Source organism: Diadema setosum, chromosome 18 (assembly GCF_964275005.1).
Source record: "Diadema setosum chromosome 18, eeDiaSeto1, whole genome shotgun sequence".
Classification (NCBI taxonomy): Eukaryota; Metazoa; Echinodermata; class Echinoidea; order Diadematoida; family Diadematidae; genus Diadema; species Diadema setosum.
In genome coordinates this window covers 3,119,444-3,139,530 of record NC_092702.1, presented here as the reverse complement: position 1 = coordinate 3,139,530, position 20,087 = coordinate 3,119,444, and the positions used below count along the sequence as shown (strand labels likewise).

Here is a 20,087-nt window from a genome sequence, read left to right as displayed (position 1 = left end):
CATTTTGAAGATGGCGACATCCATGTGTTACGTGAAAATGGCACGAAATGTGCGGAGAATATCGCTGGAAGTTTGTAAGGCGCAATTTCGAACCACATCTTCAAAAGACCCGGGTAAGATATGCTACCAAATGTTTTTTTTTTGGTTTTTTTTTGATTTGATGATATTGATATAATTCTGTTCTATTGTAGGAATAATGAACTACCATTCAAGACAGACGATCGAGCGATCAGTATCGCACGTAAAATAACCTTGTTTCCAATAGGTGGGACTGAAGCTTAGTCTTGTATAACTATAGGTCTACTCTTCACTTACAGTTAGAACTCTACTCTTCCTTACCACTCTCTCTATATGAGTCTAGGGGGGTGTTTCACAAAGCCGTTCTTAAAGTTAAGAAGGACTTAAGTGCGACTGCGACTGGTGATCAGTTCTTGTGATGTGTGCTAAGGTTTAATTCTATGGTAGGTGTTCAACCCACCGACCGGGTCATAACGACCGACCGCGCATTATAATACTAATGGCATTTGGCGTACAGAAAGAAAATGTACGCATAGGACTACGCGCAACGGTGTTCGATTCTTCACTGGGCTACGCTACCGAGTAAAATGTGGCGAAAACAACTAAGCATTCCCTCTAAGGCTCTAAATTACCGAAATTTAGCAAAATCGAATAAGGTTTATCGTGTAACTACATATAACTAGGCCTACCTTTGCTGACTCGTTAATGTTAGATGAAGAGTATCCTTCCGTAATAAATTTGACGATTTTGACCGCAAAATTGTCACCGCCGCTTGTACGATCGTGCACTCACGTTACACAACACATGACATAAACATTTTGTCACCCGCTACGACCGTACGAGTTGATGCAGAAACGAGAAATGAATGTGAAAAAACAAACCGACTCATCTAATTTATTTCAATTACGATGAAAAGTTTCCTAATGAAATCAAGTCAAATTCATCAAACAGTCCTTCAAAAGTAATATCGAAGGATTCAAAATATATTCAAATATTATTGGGGAAAAAATGACGGCTAGAAAAAAACAGCGGCCTGTCGAAAAAACGCATTTAAGTGCCCTTTATACGTATTGTCAGGGTGGTCGGTTGAAATGAGCAGGGCAACTGAGTGCGGAAAAAATGACACCCCACGCGTTCGAAGCCGCCATCTAAGAGCGCGTACCTCAGATCGCATTTTCAGTGCGCGCTTGTGAATCCGGAGTATTTTCTCCACACGTGAGTAAAATTTCAGGGAAATTGTGAGATTTTTCACGTTTCTATTGATAGCAAACGTTAGGTGTCCGGTATTATGAACACCCAACCATACTTATCAAAATCTCAATAATTCAGCACAAGAACTGATCACCACTGAGCACTTAGTCCTTCTTAACTTTAAGAACGGCTTTGTGAAACGCCCCCTAGGATCCACCCGAGCCCCCTCTCCTTTATTCCCCCCCCCCCCCCAGCGCTCTCTCTCTCTCTCTCTCTCTCTCCCTTCTCTCAACTCAACATAGATCTAGTCACGTCTCATCTTTCCTCGACTTATAAAGGTGCATAGTCCCGGTAGTGTAGAGGGCGCTGTTGATGATACTGCTGATCACTGTTAGCATTGATACGAAGATTACCGAAGTTGAGCTGTCATCAAGAGTAAAGTGCGTAGGTGTTGCTGAGTAACGTTGCCTTCGTTGTCTTCTCTGCGCATTGCGCAGTATGTAGTAATGCTAGGGTGGGGGCATAGTGCTTCTTATTATGACATCACAAAAGTTTGCTGAAGCTGTCATCCCCCTCAGCTGAATCATGAGCCGAACTGTGATCGGACCACTGACTACAGTGAATCGGACTTCTTCGGACTCGGGGAAAGTGGGCCAAAGCGTATTAAGCGCCGAAGAGGAGTCGATAGCGTAGTTCTCTATAGGAAACTTGCGCAGTTCTCTATAGGAAACTTGCGCCGTGCTCCTGGCCGCGTATGCATTTGACTAAAACACCGGGACCATGCACCTTTAAATTAATACCTTTCCTTCGCAGGATTATTCATCCTTTCTCCTCCATTGATTCCGCATTCCATAGCACCTTTAAATTAATACCTTTCCTTCGCAGGATTATTCATCCTTTCTCCTCCATTGATTCCGCATTCCATAGATAAAGATAGTCCACAACATGACATTGTTCGCCGACTTCTTTCTTTTCTTGGCTGGTTTCATGAATCTTCACTCTTCTCCCATCTCCATGATTTTCCAACCTTCAACTCCTTCCTCTTCCTCTTCCCTTCCATTTCATCTTTCTCCTCCTAACGATGTCCGAACATCTTACTTGATTTTCACTCTACTCTTCCTTACCATTCTCACTGATCCTTTCTCTACTGTCTCCATGCACTACCACGTACTGCAACTTCAACTTCCAGCCCATTACTGTTACTGTCCCCCACTTTTCACTTTTTGCCCTCCTTACAACCCTCATATGATATGTCTCTTCCCTCTTCAGTTCTCCTTTTTCTAGGCTCTACTTCTGCCAAACAGCGATCTGGTAATAGGGATAACATACACATGGTGTCACCGCAAATCTTTCTCTGGCATTATGTTATGATTGAATTACAGGTGGCTTTATAGAACAATATGTAAACACAAACATTTGCATATATATCTAAAAGTATAGTGTGCCCATCATTGCATTGCAATGCCATGCCACTGATCTTGTGCCTACATGAAAAGTACTAGCCACGGACAGTCAGGAGTGCTTGCTTAAAACTGTGTACAGCTGTATACAACATACAGGATATGCATGGTAGGTCCTTGGAAAAGATGCTTTCACCCACCATGTCCCTTTTGACCCAGGTGTATAAATGGATTCCCAGCCACACTAGGGTAATAATAATGGTAAGGCCCTCTGGGAGAGCAGTGGCAACACAGATGAGGCTAACCTGCATAGAAAATGACTGTATCATTATTTTTACATATATCGTATCGTTATTTTTACATCTTATTATTTCAAAATCATCATTTTTTGCAATTGTTATCAATATTCATTATCGTAGGTCTGAGACCATGTGCGTTGTTTCGTCAAGATCTTCGTTCAACACAATCAAGAGCCATCTCACAGTCTGCGAGCCTGGGGGAAGCCATCAAGGACCGAGTGGAAGCCCACAATAATGTGAGAAAGAGTTCCAGTCAAATCAATATGATATCCCTTTTTTCTTCTCTCTTTGTACAGTGCACTCCCGTTATAACGAACACGGTTACAACGAAATTCCGGTTATAACGAAGTAAAAATTTGGGCTGCAATGTCATCCACTCTATGTATTTCTATTGTTTATTTGTTCGGTTATAACAAAATTCCGATATAATGAAAGAAAACTGCCGGTCCCGAGGACTTTGTTATAATGGGAGTCCACTGTATCAGTGCTTATCATTCTACAGTGCACTCCTGTTATAATGAAAATAGTCCTCGATACTGGCAGTTTTCTTTCATTATTTTGAAATTTCATTATAGCCGAACAGTTAAATGTATAAACTTAGATGATAATTTTGCAACCTGAATTTTTACTTCGTTGTGATGACAATATCGTTACAACCCTGTTCATTTTAACAGGAGTGCACTGTACATATGTAGTTGTATATCTTGTGTATTTTGTACACAATATGTACTGGTAAATTAAATTTTTCCAATAATGAAAGGAATGGTATAGTTATGGTTGAGATGGGGCTTCAGTATTCCAACTTTTTCTGAGATTAGAAACCTCTTGTGAAATATGAAAGAGCATACAATTCTTAGAGGAATTAAAACTTTATTTGATAAAAATCAGTTTTGAAATGGCTGGGATATCCAAAAACAAAGAAATCCTAATGAAAGGTGGGTCCCACCTTTCATTGGGACCACTTTGTTTTACTTTATTTTTTGATATCTTGGCCATTTCAAAACCAATTTTCATCAAGTTACTTTTAATTCCTTTGATTGTATGCTCTTCAGTATTTCATGTAGGTGGTTTGTAATTACCTTGCAAAAAGTTAAAACCTGAATACATGTACCAATCTCAACCCAAACTAAACCATCCCTTAGATATTGATAGATTTTTTTTTCCATTAACAGTGTACGATGTATGAGTCAATTTGTGGTGTATATTATGTTTCATCTTTCTCATTCATTTTTCTTTTTTCTCACAAACCAAATTGATTGTCATACATGCATATTGTTCTGTAACGAGTTGATGTGCTTAGGTGATCTTTTTTTTTTTCTTAGAAATACATATGTATGATATGCACTTTATCAGTTTGACCACTTGTTATTCATACTAGAGTTTGGAGGTTCAAGTATACATCAACGGTTACCACCAATTGATTTGTTACTGTGTGTAGGAGACAAAAAGTTTTAAGATTTCTTTTTAATGTATTCTTCCTGATGTACCCTTTTTTTTCTGCAGACAGTGAGGGAGCTAATGTGTCATTTGCAGATGTTTTTAAGTCATGTCATCACTCCTAGTAGTCAAATAAGCTCACAAAGTTGATGTCATGTTCGAGACATTCTGGATGTATGAAAAATGTAGCACTCCTCTTCTCATTTTTACCAGCTCTGTCATTTGATAGTGTGTGGCTTGAAATTCCATATATAATGTACGTACCACACCAGAGCTGAAACTTATCATTTGTAGTCGGGAGAGGCTGTATTCTGTGAATTTTCCTTATACATTGTATTTATATTCTGTAAATACAATGTATATGAGGCTTATTTGATTTTAGAATGGCAGGATCTAATTTATCAAATTTACTTCATGTTGCAACCATAAATTCAATGGTGCAATATCAATGCCACTTCAGATGTTACTCTCAAAGTCACGATTATTGTGTACACTTTTCATCACAGTCATTATTATTTAGCAAGGGTGGGTTAGTTCCATCAGATTCATGAGTCTCATAATTCTCATCCATACAATCTCTTATTTACCTGCAGACCATTTCCTGTACAGAAGACCCTTATCGTCAGGAAGCTGAGAAATGTATCTTGTGTAAACATCAAGTACCAGTATCTTACAAGGTAAGATACTTTGTATCATTTTATTTACTGAACTCTAACCATTCCAGAGACAGGCGAAAAATCACTTGCATGGATGATTATACAGACATTGCCTTTCCAGAGGTGTAATATGCTTGACATCCTTGCTCGACTTATTTTTCTCCCCAAGAGATTGTATTTTCTGAAGTGGGTGCTATTGATGGAAATATTGAATTGTACAATTCACAGTAAAAAGATGCAGCACCAAATCACAGACATGTGGTTTCTGGGATGCAATTAGTCAATATACATGTATGTTTTATAACATAGTTATGTGTGTGTGTCTTTGTTTATTTGTTCCATAGAATGTGCAGCTGCTTTCCCAGTTTGTCTCGCCAAACACAGGACGCATTTTTGGCAGGCACATCACCAGGCTGTGTGAACCTCAGCAGAGGCGAATCGCCAAGGCCATCAGGAGGGCAGTCCAAATGGGTAGGTGGCAGCGTTTGCCCAAGGTCTTGGCTATCATCTGTGTCACCTGTTGTCAAATTGGCAGATACTCTGATGTGTTATGCTGTGATCTTGCACAGGCCAATACAAGTGTACATGCAGAGAACAATGCAATTCTAATGCAGTGTATTTTTAATTCAGATTTTGTGGATTACGCACTTGATCTCTAGAAATAAAAATAGATGTTGATAATGTACACTCAGCAAAAAAAGAAAGTAAACGCTTTTTCAAGTTTATATTTCTCACAGAATATTTGGCTGAAAGATAATGTATTATATGCCATATTAAAGGTTATTTAATTGGCTATCAACTTGGTAGGTCAACAAAAGGGGAACTATATGCATGAGTGAACACCTTTGTTTATCTCTTCAAGGGCACAAAAGTAAAAATTGCAAAACTGAACAAGTTGTCATTCATGCGTATGTGCTCTCCCATAGAACAATAAGAACAAACAGCAAATTTCACACAAAAGGGAACATGAATTAGGTTGCAAAAATAAATCTTTGATCTCTATGATATCTTTTAAGCCCAAATGATCAATGAAGGCTAAAAATAAAGAATCTTATGTCAAATCTAACTTCAAATGAAATAAAAAAGATGTAATAATTATCATAAATGGTAGAAATTTGAGGGGTTTTTTTTCAAATTCGGAAATTGTAAATAAAATTTGGTTCTTGAGTTTGTCTCATGAATTCTTAAACCACTAGATTAAAAGAATGAATAAAGAAATACTTCTCATTTTATCATCTGTCTGCGTATTATTCCCCATGTCCTTTGAAGTTTGACTTGACAGAAAATTCTTAATTTCCCCTTTAATTTCCCATTTTGCTTTTCCTAGAGGTCATAAAGAGATAAAGAGAATGAAAACTTGTTTTTGCTATTTCACTCATTGTCTCTCATTGTGTTAAACTGGTCTTTTGTTGTCAATGTTGTTTTGAAGGACATTTGCCAATGAAAGAGAACATGTCAATTTTTGCAATTTTTAATTTTGTGCTTTGAAGGACAAAAACGAATGTGCTCACTCATGCGTAAAGTTTTCTTTTTAATCAACCTATGAGCTTAATAGCCAATTAAATTACCTTTAATATGGTACATAATACAGAGACTCCAACTCTCCCGTTTTCGACGGGAGATCTCCCGCCGAAAGCCCATTTTTGCAAAATCTCCCGTTCTCCCGCTTGAGATTTGATTTCTCCCGCCCTGGCTCTGTGTCTCCCGGTGGAAAGGATTTCTTACTTATTGCTATCGTATGTTGAAAAAATAAGCCTTAGATAGTACCAGAGAACATCTAGAACCCTAGGAACTTCGTGCTTCGCACACATCAACTTGGAGTCTCCCGTTTGCTAGGGGTTTCGGGCGGGAGAATCTCCAGATCAGAAGGTGCTTGGGGTTGGAGTCTCTGCATAATACATTGATTTTCATTACAATCTTCTATGTCAAATATGACCTCGAAAAAGTGTTTACTTTCTTTTTTTGCTGAGTGTATCTCATATTGTTTATAAGTTTAATCCAGCTTTTGGTCCGACAGACTTTTAAATATCCTGCATGAAGAATACTGCACAAAAAGCTCCAAACATTGTTCTTCTACTGCTCAAAGTGATAGATTATTTCTTGAATATGGCATACAGTCAACCTTGCTCAAGTCAAATCTGTTAGGACTGAAGAAATAGCTTCAACTTAGAGAAAATTTGACTTAATGAGGGATTAAAATGAATAGAATATAAAGAGAAGAGGACTTGAAAATACCTTCAATTTAGACGATCATTCGACTTATGCAAGGTTGACTGTACATGACAGGTCATGAAGATTTAGGTTCTTTGCAGACAATTTGTTCTTGACACCAAGCTTGTTTGATGCTTGAAAATTAGCATGCACCATTGGCAGAGAATTATCCCGTCTGCATGAATTCATCCCATCATCCAGGTTTCATGCCGAATCAGTACAGGGAGACAGTATTCCTCAAGGACCCAAGTCTATACGACGTGAAGTATGCTGGTCATCCGGACATCGGTAAGGCGACGGACCTACCGGACAGTCCACTCAGCCAGGAGGAACTGGAAGAGATTCGGCAGGGCGTCGCCACGGAGACGGGAAAAGAGAGCTGAAAGATGGAGACAATGTGAACTTTAACTCGGGGTTTCATGAATTGAGGACTGTGAGTGCACCAGAAGAGTAGGAGGAGAGGAAAGCAGACCAGTGTGCTCTCAGCTCAGGACACTTGAGGAGTTATTTTTCAGTATGATGTACTGGCATTGTTGGGAGTTTGTTAAAGACCTGATTGCGTGGGGATACCATGCAATAGGAAGGCTGGCCCGACTGAGATATACTACAGTCAACCTTGCCTAATTCGAATCTATTTGGACTGAAGAAATAACTTCAACTTAGAGAAGATTTGACTTATGAGTTAAAAACCAATAGAATATTGAGAGAAGAGGACTTGAAAACACCTTCAACTTGGGCGATTATTTGACTTACGCGAGGTCAACTTAAGCACAAGGTTGACTGTATTTAGGAAACCCAGTAATGAATTGCATACAGCTTTATCACTGATCTCTGACAGTAGACACACAGCCAGAGAAACTTGACTCAAGTCAAGTATTACTGATGAGCATACACTTCAATGCACGTATTCGCCGATGGGCAATCAATTCTAGCAATTCTTGTGATTTCAAATGTACCCTAGTGGGCAGGAAAAAAAGATTAATTCAATAGGGTCATTCTTTTTTTCTCATGCTACCTAAGTCATTAATCCGTGTCGTGCATTGAAATATGATTCCTGAGAAAGCTCTTTGGATGCTGAGAAGGTATTATGATCATCTCCACAAGTTGTCTCAAATGAAGAACAACTCTATTTCACAAAAGACAAAGCCATGAAGAGAGGTACATTGCACTCCGGCTATAACGAACATAGTTATTACAAAATTGTTATTGCAACAAATTAAGAATTTAGGCCCCAAAATCATCTATGTATCTTAATATACTTTACTGTTTGCCTATAACAAAATGTCAATATAATGAAAAAAGACTGCCTGTCCCTGGGACTTTGTCATGACGGGAGTGCACTGCAATCCTATTCTAGTTATTAAAGCAGATGAGACCATATGTTGAGATAAAACCTTTGATAAATCAGTAAAACCAGAAACATTCGCAGCATGAAACTTTTGCAAATTTTAGCTGATGGCCTTTTTCGCAGCATGTGACTTTCACGAATTGCAACTGGCATTCAATGCGTTGTGTACAAATCAAAGATTTTGCATGGATTTTACATGCAGGAATCATGGATCCTTGCAAACTTTGTGAGAACTTCATGCAGGCAAAAATTTCTGGTTTTATAGTAATCTGTTGTCAAGTGGAAGGAAAAACATTTTTTCCCAAAAAAAAGCATACGTATTGAGGTGATGAAGCATTTTGCATGTGGCATGTTTTATAAATTAAGAGAAAATATATAGAAATAAAAGTGCTATGAAAGTCACCAATGTCGAATATGTCTGTAATTGTGTCAATTCCTAAATTATTCAAGTGTTTGACTTCTCTGATGATAGTGCTTCAGAAAATTATTTCTTTGACTTTCGACAAGGCATTTTCTTTCCCTTGAAAATACAGTATCATATAACTTGCACTGTCACTCAGTAATTCTCAGTGAATTTTACAAAAACTGATTTCACACAGTTGTTTTATACTGAAGTAATCTTCTTACCTCATATTTTGTTGCTTTTTCAAACCCTGATATAACAAAATTTGTGATTTGTCAAAGTAATTTCAAATGTCCCGTGGAGTTTGTTAATCCCAGAATAAATTCTCTAGAAAACTGGCTTACCACTTGCCTGATTTAAAAGATGCTGACCCCTTGATCTCTTTACTATGAAATTTATTTCATGTTACCTGCTTGTCACAACATATTCACAAGATTCATGACGTGCACTTTCCTTGCTCCCTTGAAGGGGAGAATACCCTTTGATAGATACAAGTAAAGCCGTTCTGTGTCAGGCTTCTTCACTTGTCATAGGTGCTGTGGCTGTGATGAGGGCGATTTAAATAAAAGAGACTTGGCAAAGGCTTTGACAGGAATCAATGGCTGAATGATTTTAATATATGCCTTGTTGTCCATATCAAAACAAACAGTTTCAGATTTCAGTTTCCATGAAAACTGTGAAATAACACAAATGATATAGGATCATGAGTACAAGTACAATTGTACATTACACCATCTACATCAAAGCACCATCGAGTCATGCAACATCTGCATTATGATTGCACATTTAGATTTACCAACTCAACTGGCAAGCACTGTACCTTATGGTAGACCTTGTCTACTAAATCTTTACCCAACTGGCAGAACATTTCCCATGTGTCACACATGAAGGCTATCACTCCTTCCTCAACCTCAAAGTACTTGGGGCTAGTGTGTTAGGGTTAACCCTAACCTATCAAGAGATGAAAGTTCAAACACTCTCCCGTGAAGCAAAGATTTCAGTATTCCCGTGAGATGAACAGAAAGTAGAACCTCTTTCAATTGGGAACCCTGCGATGTTCGATTTAAGGGGTTGTAGCTTCTCCATGTCGTATAATCCAGCAGCTTACTGCAGAAGATTCCGGGCTTCGGAAGAGGTAGTCCATTCAAGGACAGCAGCTCCTTCAAACTGTTGGCAAGAACATCATCATTGCTGGATGATAACCAACTTCTGATGCAGACTTGACCTCATCCCTCATCTTTCTTTGCTGCTGGCTCTTCAGGGAGAGCATCTCTTACTGTAGGCTCCTTAGGAAGGGCAGGGTTGTCCATCGTAGTCACAGATTCCATTGGAGGTATGTTGTCGCCTTCATCAACAACATTCTTAAACTTGAGAAGCAGCTGAAGCTTGACTGTTGACCCAGTCTTCAACTCTTCTTCCAGGTTGAGAGGAACTGGATTTTGAAGACAAAGTTCCACCCTTCAGAAGTAGAACGACTCTCACGGTCTCTCTCATTGAGCATGAGTGCTCTTCTTCCATCTCTTCAAGTCTCTCTTCACCATCTCATCTAGACTTGCTGCAGAAGCTAAAGCTGCAAGCTCTTCTTATGCTGAAATAGCCTCCACATCCATAGCCTCAACCTGCACTTGGTTTTGAGATTCTGAAATCATCACAGTATTGACATCTTTAAGTAGAAGCTGTCTACGCTCGTTTGCCTTTCTCCTCCCAGAGTCGCATGGCATCTTTCCATGTCTTGACTGTGACGTCTGCTTAGTGCTGTAGAGACCCTTCTCTGGGAGTCTTTTCTCCCATCTACTTTCATCTCCTAATTCTGACATGATGGCTGCCGTCCTCTCCACACATATTTCAAAACAAACTCTCAATTCCAGGTTCAGTTTTCACATTTTAAATTCCAGGTTCCAGTTTCGGTGTAAGCTGTAAAATGATAACATGAATTAATATAGGTTCATGAGTACAATTACTACCTACATTAAAGCACCATGTTCAAAAGTTTTGGAACATGTGCATTGTAATTTCACATTTGGATTCACCAACTCAACTTGTAATCACTCTGCCTTATGTCTTATTCATTATAACTAAACAAATACAGTATATGGTGGGAAAAAATGAAAACCAGGCATATATTGTATGTTGATTATTGAACACTCGTCATACATTGAAAAGCAATAATAAATGCGATGCTATCTCATTAATTCCGTTTACATTTTACATTTCATTGTGAGCATAAAGCTGTTTGTACTTTCATGCCTAGTTTGAAAACAATGTATAAAAATGATGGTTTACAGGATTCCATTAAAAAGGTCCTTATTCTGAAGGTTTGTTATTAAAAAGATTCATTATTTTGAGGGATTGCTATTTCCAAACTTATAGTTATACCACAGACCAAAGATTTGTTATTTCAAATGATCCTTATTCCCAAACTGTAGAGTTTTACTGAAGGTTTGTTAACCATAAACAGAATAATCTTCAAAGCTTCGTAAAATGCAACATTGAAAAAGGTTCATTATTCCAAAGGTTTGTAAATCTGAAACAATTAAAGGTAGTAATTCTGAAGGCTTGTTAGTATACTCACCATTTTTTTTTTCTCACTTCTAGATTAGGGAACTTATTTCATTTTCCGCTTGACCAACATTCCTATAATTTTCGTATTAACAAATCTTTGTAAATCAGAACCTTATTTCATTTTTAGATTGACAAACCTGAGGAATAAAGAACCTTTGGAATAACATCAGATGTTCATTACAATGAACCCCATTTCAACTTCAGATTAGTAAGTATCTTAGCATACAGAATTAAGTGTTTCGGAATAAGGAACCTTATTTCCTTTCATTTTTTATTTCAAAATATAATAGCAAACCCTATTTCATTTCAATTTTTTATTTCAAGTTCTCCTCAGACAGTGTGTGACACATGGAGCAAATGTAGAGCTATTTAAACATACTGAAATGGAAACAATCGCTCATGCAAAGACACTCTCTATATGTATGTTATGTTGTTAAATTTCACAAGCAATCTGCATTTTGCTATATGGAGCACATTTCTTTGGTTTTCAATGTCAACGGTGCTCGGAACTGACTTTGTTATAACAATCAAATATTTTGCTATAACTGTGATAGTTGTACACAAATTTTACTCCATTGCATGAGACTTTGATGATGACAATCTTGGGACCTGAATTTTTATTTTGTCAGAACGAAATTCTGTTGAAATTGTGGCCGCTTAATGGGAGTGCACTGCACCTCACCTGAACCTATGAGGCAGAGCCATAAAAATTTTCTTACCAAAGGTACATGGTCAGCTGTGTCACTCTCTGGAGTCACTGGGGTGGTCACTGGGGTGGTCATTGACGGGCCACACGTAGTGGTGACTGACGTGCCACTTGTATGACAGTGACCAGCTGCCTGGCCTTCCAACTCACTCAGCCTGGTTTTTGAAATTACGATGACCTCCCCGTCAACGGCTTCCCGCGCACTTGCTTTGGCATGAGGCCCTGACTTGCTCATCGCTGGAGTTGCCTGAGCCCCTCGAGTCTCGTCCTCATCCACACCTTCCTTCTCCTGCCGGTCCTCTCCGATTCGATCTTCCTCCTCCCCGAGAGGCTGGAGGTCTTCACATTCTGGGATACTAAATGGAAGCAATGAAAGCAAATACAGGTGACCCCTGTTACAACAAAGTCCTCAGGGCCAGTTTTCTTTTGTTATACAGTGGACTCCTGTTATAACCAAGTCCTTGAGACCGGCGGTTTTCTTTCGTTATATCGAAATTTCGTTACAACCGAACAAATACACAATAAAAATACGCAGAGTGGATAATCTTGCGGCCTGAATTTTTACTTCATTGTAACTGGAATTTCGCTATAACCATGTTCGTTATAATGGGAGTGCACTGTTTAGAAATTTGTTATAACGAACAAATAAATTATATAAATATACATATATCTACTTGCATGTTTCCAAGAGATGAAAATGTCATAAATTCAGTCAAAATGGCTATACAATGTATTTGGATATCTAGGGCTATGCCCCTGGGTCCTTCTAGGGAATACCACATCAAAATGAACAAGAAGAGATCCCCCCCCCCCCCCCGACTTTCATGAAGTTACAATCTACCACTGCATTTTCAACAAATTGCAACTTACCCGACATACGCTATTGAAGACGGAGGGGAAGGTGTATCAGACAACCTGTTCCACAAAAACAAACCAAAATATTAGAATTGTTAGGTACCAACTATGATTCAAAAGTGTACCTAGTTCAGAAAATGATTTCTTATGGCAATTAAAAAACAAAACAAAACAGAACTAGGAAGCTAAATTTATCCAAAGCATTCAAACAGGTATCCAACATCATTCACTGGAAGGAAGAAAACAAAATATAGTATAATTGGTCCATAACTTGACTAGGTAAACATGCTACACAAATTTTGTTTCCCTCTGTTTGTTTGTTTAAAAGTTGCCCACATCAGAGGCAGCAACTACCGGTAGGTATGCCAACTTTTTTTTTTTTCAGTCCAATACATTGGCATTGGTGATTAAAAGTCATGATGATGATAAAATGACAATCTGTAGGATGGTGGTAATACAGCTGTACTACAGATCTGATTAAATGCACAACTCAGGTTGACAAATGCATTGTTTCCCGTAATAAATTATTCCCTTAGATTTAGTCACTGCTATGGTGAAGATATTTAGGGTGTTAACAATTATAATTGGACAACCACATGCTTCTGGCCCATACTGATACCCCTGCAGCATAGTGGATAAGACTTTCGACTCCCAATCGGAGGACTCAGTTCGATTCCCGCCCAGTGCTTGATATTTTTGGACATAATGTTTTTACCCACCATGTCCCTCTCGACCCAGGTGTAAAGATATTTTCCTGGCAATGCTAGGGTAAATATATTGGCGGGACCCTCTGGCAGAGCTGTGGCAACACTGAAGAGGCTACCCTGGATAAAGAAGACCTTATTATTTAATAAATATTTATTATCATTATTATCCCCCCCCCCCCCCCCAGTCATATGGTGTTTGAGCAGAATATGGTGGATTGTACAAGCCCTCAGACATCATGTACCGTATGCGTAGCTAGACACTTACCAAGCGTCCTGTTCACAACTTGGATGAATCCTCTGGACTGAGGGTAGAGATGAGAATTTTCGTGGTTTACTCCTGTAAAGAGAACACATCAAAGGTAATACCATACAACTAGCTTAGCTTTTTCTTTTTCCCTTGTGATCTGAATAGAAGAACATTGCATTCACATCTTTTCCTCCACTAGAATAAACATTACGTACATCATTTATTCATGCCTACTGTGAAAACAACACACATGACTTGAACAAACGAACAGTCTCCATGTTACAGTACAGTACACACACAGCAGCTCTATGGAAATGTGCACGCTGAATACTGGTACCTTTCATTTGTATATTTGCACAATAGTAATACTTGTAGTCGGCTGATGGGGTGCATGTTTGTGCACTTAAGTTTAGAGGAGACAACTTTAAGATCAATTATAGTATTTCTAATCATCATGACCAAAATGACTGACCAAATTTTTAAATGCAATGATAGTGTTGTTTGTTCAAGCTTCATTAGCCCGACCCGACACTATTTATACAGCGACTGGGTTGTAGCTTCATATAATGTGCTTACTTTCTTGACCGCCTTCCTGTACCATCCTGTGTACCAGGTACACAGTGTCCTGTTGTATTTAGTTGGCCCTGTCTCCTATGCGCCTGATATCTGAAAACATACAAAAGATAAAAACAACTAAGTATCCTTGATCCATAATCATAGCAAGCCAATCAGTAAATAACATCATACATGTTGAGGTAGTACCATTATCAATTTACAGGGTTGGAACTTTTTGGAATGCTATTAAACATTCACAGAAACTAGAACATATCACTGAATGTTACCATTGAATTTATGGTGATTTACTATCAAGCCGTATCATATAGGACCAAAAAATTCTGTTTAAAAATTTGACTTTGTTTCTCAAAACCTTCTGAACTCAATGAGCAAAGCAAATATTGCATGGCCATGTATCCAATTTATCAGTGAGTCAATATAGGCCTTACAATATAGGCCTGGGACCTGCACTGTGCCTGTAGTGCAATGAATGGGCTCTTGTATTCACATCTTCCTGTTGGAGTACAGGTAAGGGTGTTTGCACTTTCCATCATAAATCACCACATGCTTTAAGTGAAATATCCTAAGGTACTTCAGATTTTCTTTTAAGGGCTAGTTGAATTTATTGACAGCCATCGACGCCCATGCCCATTGATGCATCTTTGATTGGCCGGGATGCCCCTTAGAAAAATGTATATTCTCCCCAAGGCCATAAGTTTAGGCCTACCTGTCCTGTTTCTTTTGGCCGTCATGCCCCTCTCTTTATTTAGCGCATACCGTTGGTAAATTGTTTTGGATAATATGGTGACAAAGTGATTATTTTTGGCAGTAAAAGTAGTATAGTGGTAGCAGTTTTAAACTATACACAGCCTAGTCACTGTGTGCTTTGCACGGCGTCTGGTCGGGCTATGGTAGCAGAAGAAACACCTTCTGATGCACGCACACGCGACTTACTACAGCGACAGGCCTGTGTATAGTTAAGCTGAACTTAGCGCCACGCTTGTGTACAGTAAGTTTTCTTCGGCAATCTTGTTCTTCTCAAGTTATCATCTTTTGGCAAAATTGTGAAATCGGCCCCACCGCAGTGCACGTGCACCCATGCGTTAGCAAGCAAATTTATTAGGTTAGGGTTAGGGTTGTATTTATGTTTAAATTGGCCGTTAAATTAAACACTAAACAGTAAAAAAAAAGTTTTAATACTGTCGAAATTTTGATAAAACATGTACTTACAGATTCAGAAGGCGCTCTGCGAATGCTCCGTCTGTCCCAGCCCCACTCGACTCACGCACCTCTCTCCACGTATTGAAAGTGTCGATGGGCAAACGTACACGTCTAAAGTCTCTCTCTTTCTCCCTTCTTTTGTCTTTATACTTTGCTTCTGATATTCGCTTCCGCGCCATCCTCTCCTCTGCCGGAATTGATGGTCTCCCCCTTCTTCGTTTTGGAACATCCATGTCCTCCATGTTGATATTGTCAATTATTGACGATACGAGTTAGAAAGCGAGACGGCTAGCTAGGCTACGCCTACGACACTGGTTACGTGATACGGAGCGCTACCGCTGAGCGAGCCAGAGTACACGGCCTACGCGGTGCAGAGCTAGCTAGCTACAGAGGTAGGTAGGTGGGGCTTACCCCCCTAAAATAACATAAGCGCCATGGCCGTAGATGGCGCTAAGTAACTTTATTCCAAACTACTAGAGTAGGCAACCTAGTATAATATTCTGTGCAGTCAACAATAAAACGTTTGATCAAAATCGGATGAAAAGTTATACAAACAAGCCTGATGTGCTTCAGCAATCTATGTCCCCCACACTTTTGTACTGTTTAAATGACATTTTTGTACCATAGTTATACTGGTATTTTTCATGTGGAAATAAATGTAATAATATGAAATGAAATACCCTCACAACTTGCCATAAATTTGTACATTAATTTTGGGTTTTTCAAATATTGATATGTCAGCTGATACATTATTCTGATGTTATTCAACCAGAAATTACATATGGGGGGGGGGGGGGTAATTTGTTTTTCACTTTAAAGACAGAATTAACACTGAATTTTTGCATTTTTTTTTGTTTTTTTGTTAAACAGTCAGCAGAAATAATGTGAGGTGATGACATGATCAGCTCACTCATCCAAAACGTTTACATCAGGGGCTGCACACCATTTTTTTTTTCTATAGTGTAGGGATCTAAAGGTCAATAGGAAGAATAAGGGTGAAATCTTTAGAAAATAAAATTCATGAGTGTTGAGTTTTTGTTGTTGTTTTTCTGATTTTTTTTTACAATAGTCTCGTCCATTTCCTGCAACTTTAATTTTAATTCCATTTCATCTGAAAGTTATTCATATATTGTTAAATTCACATTTTTTTCTTTGTTACTACATTGTATTGATATTGTGTTATTTTGTGTATGTAAAAGTTTTGCACTGTAGGAAATGAAATAAATGAAATGAAATGAAATGGAACATGATGACTTAATTGAGTATAGGCCCTATATACTTGATCAGAATTCCAGCTATTCTTGTGAGGGTGACTTGCTAGTATGCAAGTATGTTATGTTGGTGATGGGCAATTGTGAGAATGTATGTATGTATGTATGTGTGCGTGGGTGTGTGTGTGTGTCTGTATGTGTAGGGGGCCTAGATATACTCCAACATCATTATGTAGGGCCTATCAAGTGTGTAAATATGTATTCTGCACTGTGCCTATCTTTTTCAAATTCTTCTTTATAACATCATTCATGCAAAGTAAGAGTAGGGTTTCCTTTTTTTTACATTGCAGTTTTTGTGATTACTCACACAATGTATAGGCCTCCTGCTATCAGGCCAGTTTACTAATGCATTCAAATTTAGTGCTAAGTTGTGTTTATCAGAAATCCTTGTTTGGGGAATTATTTCATTCATCTGGGGTTTTTTTTTTCTCAATACTTTGCCATGATTGGAATTTGGTGTATTTCTTGCTATGACAGACGATCCTTGAACTAACTCTCTCTGTAGTCACCATAAACAACCTTTGTCACTATCTTTTTCTGTTCTTTCTTTGCTGGTTGGAATTCATCCTGGAGAGGTTTCTTCGTCAGTTGGCACATCAGATGCCTGATGGAACGTTTGTCAATGTTTGAAACAGATTACCTCCTTCTTAAATGTATTTTGTGTCAGCATGGCCTTCCTGTTGGACTAAGGTACATTACTACGTCTGAGTGGGTTTGTTAAGTTATAAAACAATGTCAAACTAGAAGGGATCGATGACTGATTACCAATTTACAAAGAAAAAATCTAGGGCACAAAAAAGGTTAAAGTTAGTATAACTGTGACAATATCGATATTTGAAGAGTTTGTTCGCAAAAACCGATAAGTCCATTTTTTAAGATTTTGAAGTACGGTCTCTGTCATAAAGTACAAAATAATACCTTCTAAATGATATATTGGTCACTACATATAAAGGTACATTTTTGAAGTTATGGTCAAAAGAAGCAAAATTTTTGTATTTATTCTCTTTATTTTTCTTGACCTTTAATCGCAAATATCTCCATTTGGCAAATATGGACTTATTGGTTTTTGCGAACAAACTCTTCATTTTGAATCTTCCATTTTCAGATTAACGAACCTTTAGAACAACATACCAATAATCTTCCAAAAGATAATTTGGTATTACTATCCAGAGAAGGATGATTACACTATAAAAGGGAACCAAGATATATAAATTATGATAATATGGAAATTTAATGGCTCCATAACTTTTCAATAAATTGTCTGATTATTCTCAAACTTCTATTGACATGTTCTACATGAATACTGTTGCATGCACCCAATCAATATATTTGGGTTTCATTCCCTTTTATCGAGATCACGTTGCCTAATAAGATTTCAAATATACAAAAGAGAATGTTTCCACCAAACAAAGCAGAATAAAAAGGAAATTTCTGAAATTCTCTTCACTCTCTTCCAATGGTGCTTATATACACACACGCATAGGCCTACATATAATAATATACATACATACAAACATACATACAATGCCCTTTATCGTAATATGATATCACAAAAAAACAAACACACACAACAAACACAACTGTTAGACTGGGTTCTTATTCTCTTGTGTGTGTATGTATTTGCATCCTCTGGACAGAATGTCCAAGTGCAGTTTTTGAGTGATTTTTTTTTCTTGAGGGGGGGTAATAAGCATCATTTGAGGGAAATCAAATAAAGATTTCAGAAAAACAAACATAAAATGTATCCTCTTTTACTGCATTTGATAGATTGTAGCAGAATATTTACCCTGTTCTTTGAACTTTATGTATTTCATTTTTGTAGGGATATACATATAGGCCTACGACTACATGGCCTGTTGGAAATGGTTACAGCAAGGGATAAGAAAAAAAAAAGAACCAAAACAAACAGCATGAGAAATTAAGTAAAAACAAAAACAAAAACAAAAACACAAACAAAACAAAAAAAAAAAACTCCAAAGATAATCCCTATGAGCAATTCAGGGAACTGCTTGTATTTCATCTTGTATGACTGAGTTTTGTTTGTTTGTTTGACTTTCTTTTTAAAGCAAAGTTTGGATGGAAATATAAACACAGATGACATTATTTATGACTTTTTTTTCTTTTTGCAGTAGTAATTGTACTGTTATATTGCTGATTTTTCTTAGCCCAAATATTGCAGGTTTCATGGAAAACAATGTTGCCAAATATTTATCATACTACACATGTCTATTGCAGGAAAAGTAAAAGAAAAAGAATAATAATAAAAAATACTGTTTTCCACAGGAAAACCAAACACACATTTTCCTTCAAACTATTGCAATGATGTTTTCAACATTGGTATTCCTGTATAATTATCTTTCAATAGTTGAATACATTGTGGTATATTTAGTCCTCATAATAAGGGCAATAGCTGACATATGTGTTTTGAAATGATTAAAGTTATAAGGGACATGAACTTAGAATTTACTAATTTTCAATACAATGGTCAAAGAAATTGTCATAACCATAATAATGATGATAAAATACTGTAGCACATAATGCATGTTTATTGAACAAAATCTATATCATGTAATACGTGTACGAGCACTACATGCAATATCTTGATTACGAGCAGATATGCAAGCTTTATATTTCTAATACATAGTAAGCTCTCTCTCGAAAAAAACAAACAAACAAAAAAACATGTCCCCTAAAGAAGCGAAAGGAAATGATACGAAGAAAGACATTCGTCTTAGATGATTTCCATTATTGTTACTTCATGATACAGGAATGCTTTTGATGACTAATGTCAATGATCTGACCAATGACTTGGGCATTCGAACGTGTCGGACATCTCGACACAAGAATACATGTACAACAATCGACAGATGGAGAACGCAAAAGCTAAATCTGCAGATAGCGCGCATGCGCGGAGGCTTTTCCCAGTTGTAAACTAGAGCAACCGTCATGGATTTCAAATTTGTTCATTCGGGATTTGTCCGGTTCGTGTATTTCAGCGTG

At 37.8% G+C, this 20,087-nt stretch overlaps 2 protein-coding genes across 2 annotated transcripts; one reads left to right on the top strand and one right to left on the bottom strand.

Moving 5' to 3' along the window:
* Window positions 1-9: 9 nt before the first annotated feature.
* On the top strand, window positions 10-9,547 carry LOC140241633 (uncharacterized). Its single transcript, XM_072321370.1, has 5 exons — window positions 10-113; window positions 3,029-3,144; window positions 4,939-5,022; window positions 5,346-5,472; window positions 7,414-9,547. Exons 1-5 carry the CDS (start codon window positions 11-13, stop codon window positions 7,593-7,595), a joined length of 612 nt encoding a protein of 203 aa, XP_072177471.1. The 5' UTR covers window position 10; the 3' UTR covers window positions 7,596-9,547.
* Window positions 9,548-9,562: 15 nt separating this feature from the next.
* On the bottom strand, window positions 9,563-16,107 carry LOC140241632 (uncharacterized). The gene is made up of 6 exons (XM_072321369.1): window positions 15,826-16,107; window positions 14,617-14,706; window positions 14,059-14,130; window positions 13,102-13,146; window positions 12,245-12,587; window positions 9,563-10,877 (listed from the first exon to the last, which is right to left on the bottom strand). Exons 1-6 carry the CDS (start codon window positions 16,056-16,058, stop codon window positions 10,848-10,850), a joined length of 813 nt encoding a protein of 270 aa, XP_072177470.1. The 5' UTR covers window positions 16,059-16,107; the 3' UTR covers window positions 9,563-10,847.
* Window positions 16,108-20,087: the final 3,980 nt, after the last annotated feature.

Bases quoted from the DNA above. Each gene is read 5' to 3' on its own strand.
- LOC140241633 (XM_072321370.1), top strand. From the start codon at position 11: ATGGCGACATCCATGTGTTACGTGAAAATGGCACGAAATGTGCGGAGA. The intron at 3,145-4,938 runs GTGAGAAAGAGT...ATTTACCTGCAG, and splicing joins GAGTGGAAGCCCACAATAAT to ACCATTTCCTGTACAGAAGA. The intron at 5,023-5,345 runs GTAAGATACTTT...TTTGTTCCATAG, and splicing joins AAGTACCAGTATCTTACAAG to AATGTGCAGCTGCTTTCCCA.
- LOC140241632 (XM_072321369.1), bottom strand. From the start codon at position 16,058: ATGGAGGACATGGATGTTCCAAAACGAAGAAGGGGGAGACCATCAATT. The intron at 14,707-15,825 runs GTAAGTACATGT...GTATGTTTTCAG, and splicing joins GCAGAGCGCCTTCTGAATCT to ATATCAGGCGCATAGGAGAC. The intron at 12,588-13,101 runs GTAAGTTGCAAT...GCTTCCATTTAG, and splicing joins TCTTCAATAGCGTATGTCGG to TATCCCAGAATGTGAAGACC.